Source organism: Pteropus vampyrus, unplaced genomic scaffold (genome assembly GCF_000151845.1).
Source record: "Pteropus vampyrus isolate Shadow unplaced genomic scaffold, Pvam_2.0 Scaffold243, whole genome shotgun sequence".
In the NCBI taxonomy this organism is placed as follows: Eukaryota; Metazoa; Chordata; class Mammalia; order Chiroptera; family Pteropodidae; genus Pteropus; species Pteropus vampyrus.
The window spans coordinates 1,734,197-1,739,172 of record NW_011889024.1 but is presented as its reverse complement, the minus strand read 5'-3'; the positions used below and the strand labels follow the sequence as shown (position 1 = coordinate 1,739,172).

The 4,976-nt window shown below is 43.6% G+C and overlaps 1 protein-coding gene and 1 pseudogene across 1 annotated transcript in view; both read left to right on the top strand.

The window, feature by feature from the left end:
• TBC1D9 (TBC1 domain family member 9) overlaps window positions 1-4,976 on the top strand; it is a 140,019-nt gene that overhangs the window by 72,362 nt on the left and 62,681 nt on the right. Inside the window, exon 2 of the mRNA XM_011374314.2 lies at window positions 4,624-4,734. Within this exon, the coding sequence (XP_011372616.1) occupies window positions 4,624-4,734 (111 nt within the window). The remainder of the gene's footprint in view (window positions 1-4,623; window positions 4,735-4,976) is intronic.
• On the top strand, window positions 1,357-1,475 carry LOC111729034 (annotated as a pseudogene).

Genomic DNA, 4,976 nt, shown 5'->3' with positions numbered 1-4,976 from the left:
GTAATGTAAACGTTCGAGGTGGTTGGCTGATCACAAAAAGGGGAACAGTTAATTGCCAGGATATTGGGAAGGATGTGGGGAGTGTGTTGGAAGAAAGCAGAACAAATGCATTAGGTGACCTTTCCTGGGTACTGAGGGAAATAGACATTTGCTAGAAAATGAAAAACAAAAGACATTGCTGATGGAGTAAACAACTTGTGCAAAGCCTCGAAGGCTTTAAAAACAAATAGCAAGCAAGTTTTATTAAGAGAATTGTAAAATTATGGTGTGCCCGGAGTTCGTACAACTGTCAGCCTCTGCTCCTGGATGTTATTGTTTACTTTCTGCCCCATATCATGGAGCACATGTAAGTGCTAAGGCTTAGATGAAATGTACCAATTTTATCTAGGGAGCTGCAGCCAGAAGGACAAGATAGAAATCCGTGATCCAAAATGTTTGCAGTTATATGGAAGATACATAAAGAAAAAAAGTCCAAGTACTGCCTCTCTGGCTTTAGAGATATCAGTGTATATTTGCTATAACAAATCAAAATCCAGTATATATATTAGTAGAAGCCTCTCAATGGTAAACTCTGAATTTCTGACCCGAGCGTCTCAGCAAATATCAGCACAATAGGAAAGACGAATAACTTACAGAATAGGAAACTGGAATGGCCAATAAACTCATGAATAATCACATACGTGCAAATTAAACAACAAATAGATACAATTTCTTACCCTTGAGAGTGGCAAAAATAAAAAAAAATGGTAATACTAAGCATTGGAGGCATGGAGAAACAGATGTGCTCTCACTCGCCTGGTGAGAATGTAAATTGGCACACTCACTTTGGAGAACACGTTTGTAATATCTAATAAGGTCTAAAAATGCTTTTACCCTGAGACTCAACCATTCCATTCTAAACAAATGTGCTCTCATGCTTAGGTTCAGGTGTAAAGATAATGATTGCAGCGTCTATTACAACAAAAAATTGGAGATAGACCCAGATTCTTCTATTAGAATAACAGATAAGTTATATTTATACAGTGGGATATTATACAACATTTAAAATGGATAATTTGGATTTACAAGTATAACCTGGGTAAATTTTGCAAACATGTTATTGGGTGAGAAAAATAGGCTGCAGAACAATGTCTACTCTTTATCATTAATATAAACTGGAAAATACACATCCTCATTACATCTATATTCATGTGCTTACATATGGGACAATTATAGAACTCTAAGGACCTGGCTGAGAAGAATACAGAAGAACTTGAGAATGGTGAATGGAGAGAGGGATATGAGATTGAGGTGGCACAAAGGGACCTTTGCTGAGTGTGTGTTATATTTTCTTTCTCTAAAAAAAAAAAAAAACAAGTTTATGACTATGCTACCCTGAACAAGCCCAATCCCCTCTGATCTCCGAAGCTAAGCAGAGTCGGGCCTGGTTAGTACTTGGGTGGGAGACCACTTAGGAAGACCAGGTGCTGTAGGCGTAAAAAATAAAAAAATAAGGGATCGTAAGCTGACAAGGTCCTTGCAATCTGCCAGGTCAACCAAGGGTTGCCTTGCCTTAAAAAAAAAAAAAAAAACCACAGGCCTGAAGGAGGTAAGGAAGGCCAAGCGTTAAAGTCAGAGCGGTAATACCTGTGTGTGGTCATCTCTTGTACTTTCCTGTGGCTTAGAATCATTTTGTTAAAATGTTTAGTACATGGCAGGCCCTCTCTGAATGGACACTATTACTACTTCCTCGTCAGGACCCAGGCCAGGACTGAGCCCCTGCCCCTGCCCTACGCCTTGGTCTTTGCAGATCTCAGTCTCATCTCCACCTGGCTGCAAGGCCGAGGGAATGCAGGGAGGCTGGGTGATCCTTTGGAATAACATAAATTATTCCAAGATCATCAGTAGATGGATTGGTCATTGCCATGAGCACCTTTCTGTGTCCGGCTGTCCCCTGACACATCTCTGCTCCTAGAAGTGGGGGCTCCCCAGAAATGGAGACATGACTCTGTATGTGTCACACACCCTCTAGTGCTCACAGCCACGTGGGAAGCCTGACTGTTTTGCAGAGTGTTTTCTGAATTTCCTTGAAAACAGCACTTTTTGTTACCAGATGCTCCCAAACTAATATAACAGGTAGATGCAGAGAAGAGTTATTTCGAGGGCCATAATTTGATTCAGTTATCTCAGACGATCAAAGGTTGTTTAACACCAGAAATAGCTGACTAGAACAGCTGCTAAAACAACGCTTTGTGTGGGAAATGATAAAAGCTTCAGTATTTTGACAGCTGTTTCAGAAGCATGAGTAATAAGACTTCTAAGTAAATCCTGATTGCTGCTTTTTTTTTTTTTTTGGCTTCTCTAGACCAGATTTTCCATCTTCGAACGTTCTGTATGCACAGAGGGTATGAAAACAGTTTCTCTCTCCCAAAGCCTTGACTCCTTGTATTCATAGAGCTTAGGCAGCATGGTGATAACTCATTACTCAGGTTTTTTCAAAAAATACACCACTTGTCCATTCATCAAACACGTGTGCAGAGCTTTCTGTGCTAGCAAAGTGCAGGGCCTAGGAGTCTGAAAGAATCAATTAGACTCTGCCATCAGGGAGCCCCTAGTCTGGAGAGAGGGAGAGACACGGAACAAAGCAAAATGTGCAAGTAATTTTAAATAAATGCGGCGAGTATTACAGAAGCAGAACGTGAGGGAGGTCAGGGTTAGAAAAAGTTGGCATTGAATAATTGGGAATTTGTCATCTGAGGTGCTGGGAAGTAAGATGTGACGGACAAGTGCAACATCCCAAATGGAGGGAAAAGACAGGTCAGTGTTGCCAAGTACTTCCGGGTTAAAGTGGAAGCGTGTTGATTGATTTGACTGGCCGACTGCATATCTCAGGTCACAGCATTACTTTCTGTTTGGATATCCAGTTTTCTAAGAATTGCCACAAAATTTTTCTGATTTATGTGGGTATTGCAATATCATAATGTCTATAACTTACTTGAAAATAGTTGAGCATGGACCCCGTGGTCGGTGTGTATGTACCTGTTAGTTTCCATCTAAATCTTGGTGGAAGTTGGTGGTGCCCGTTGTAAATGCACACTCAGGTTTGGTGAGTGGCACCTCATCAGAAGCCCTCACTTCACGGGGATCTGCTTTAAGTCACCCAGGATTCTTTATCTCTGACACCAGAGGTTTTGTTCATTAGGATAATGGATATTGGAGATGGATATTAGTTGGGGACATTTGTAGTGATCGAGACATGTGGATCGACTGGACCTTTTCGGAGGTCGTCTGCCCTCCGTGGTGTTGCTGAGTACGGAAGTTCAGAGAGACACTGAGGATGGAGAAACTGAGGCTCAGGGAGCCTGGGTCTGAGAGTTGGGAAGTGGCAGAGCCAGGAGTGAAGAAATCCAGAACCGGGGCGGCCTCTGTGGGCCGCTCTGGCCAGAGAGTCCTTGGAGGATCTTTGTCCCTGTGACACTCGTAGAGGCGCAGTGAGCCACGTAGGCCAGTCCTTGACTGCAGCGCCCTAATGCCAGACTGAAGCGTGTGTGCCTCCAAACCAACATGTGTCACACTTCCTGTATTTAAGGCATTTTATTTCTTCTTTTGATTCAAGAAGAGGCAAGTATCATAAGCATTCAATTACCATGGGTGATACATTTGTATTTCTGGTCGAAGGAAATCCAGCTTAGCTGGCACTCTTCTGCTTTTCCTATTAATATACTTTTCCCCTGCAGATGATTGAAAAGTAAATTTGTCTTTGCAGCAAATCCAAGTCACAGTAGAGGAAAGAAAAATGTACGCGCACGACATTATGGACTTTATGTGGAACTTTATCCCTTGGAAAATTCTGCAGACTCTAAGGATTTATTTTTAATGTACTTCATACAGTCCAGAGCAAACCAATGAATTAGTTTCCATTTTAGAGAGAGTTTGTTTTGTCTGGTGTGTTCGGGTCAGCTAATGGTCACTGTGGTTTGGAATGAACCTAAATGGATTCCTGTCCTTGGACAAAGACCAAGGACAGATGTAGGACCTCCGTGTGTTAACCTCCTTTGGGCTTCTTGTTTAATAACCCTGGTTCAGGAAGGCAGACACTATTACAGTCACTTTACAACCGAGCTGTCAAAGCGATGAGAGAGTAAGTGGTCTGTCCACACCACGGAACTGGTTATAACAGAATCGGAGCCGTAACTGAGCTCTGCTGAGCTCCAGTTGGCTCATCCATAACTCTTTCCATGAGCCTAGACTGCCAGGCCAGCGGCAAGTGAATCGCGATGGTATCGTGCATATCAAGGTGTTATTCGGTATGGTCAGTACCAGACCTCAAGCCATTATTGTAAGATGAAACATCAAAAGATTCTGGGGGTGATACTTTCAGAACTTGTGGTTCAGATTCAGCAGAACTTCAAAAAACCTGCGGGGGGCAGACACCGAGCTTGGCGTTTTCCGGTGTGCTATTTTCCATAGTGGCAGAGCAAGGGAGGCTGGGGGCCTTCCCACCCTAACCCTCATCAGTTGCATCCCAGAGCCATCCTTAGTAAGCACCGTCTAAGTAAACGTCAGCTTGAAATGCTCACACTGCCTCTGGAACGAGAAAGCACCGAGGAACCTCACGCACGTGTCCCCCTTTCCTGCCCTCAGGCCTGCTGGTGGGTACCCTCGATGTGGTGTTGGACTCCAGTGCCCGCGTGGCTCCCTACCGAATCCTGTACCAGACTCCAGACTCTCTGGTCTATTGGACCATCGCCTGTGGTAAGTAGCAGGATTTGGAAATCCGGAGAAACGTGGGGATTAACAACATTATGTCAGACGGGAAGGAGCGTTTCGTTGTGGATACAATCGCTAGGTATTTGGGGGTAAGTAACCGTTGCCATTTCCAGCAGATGAACCCCAAATCCTGATGGCTTAGCACGGTGGTTTTCTTTCTCGCTCTGGTGACGTCTTGTTCGGATCCTGCAGCCTCCTCTGACACCCTCTACGACAGTTTTTAAATT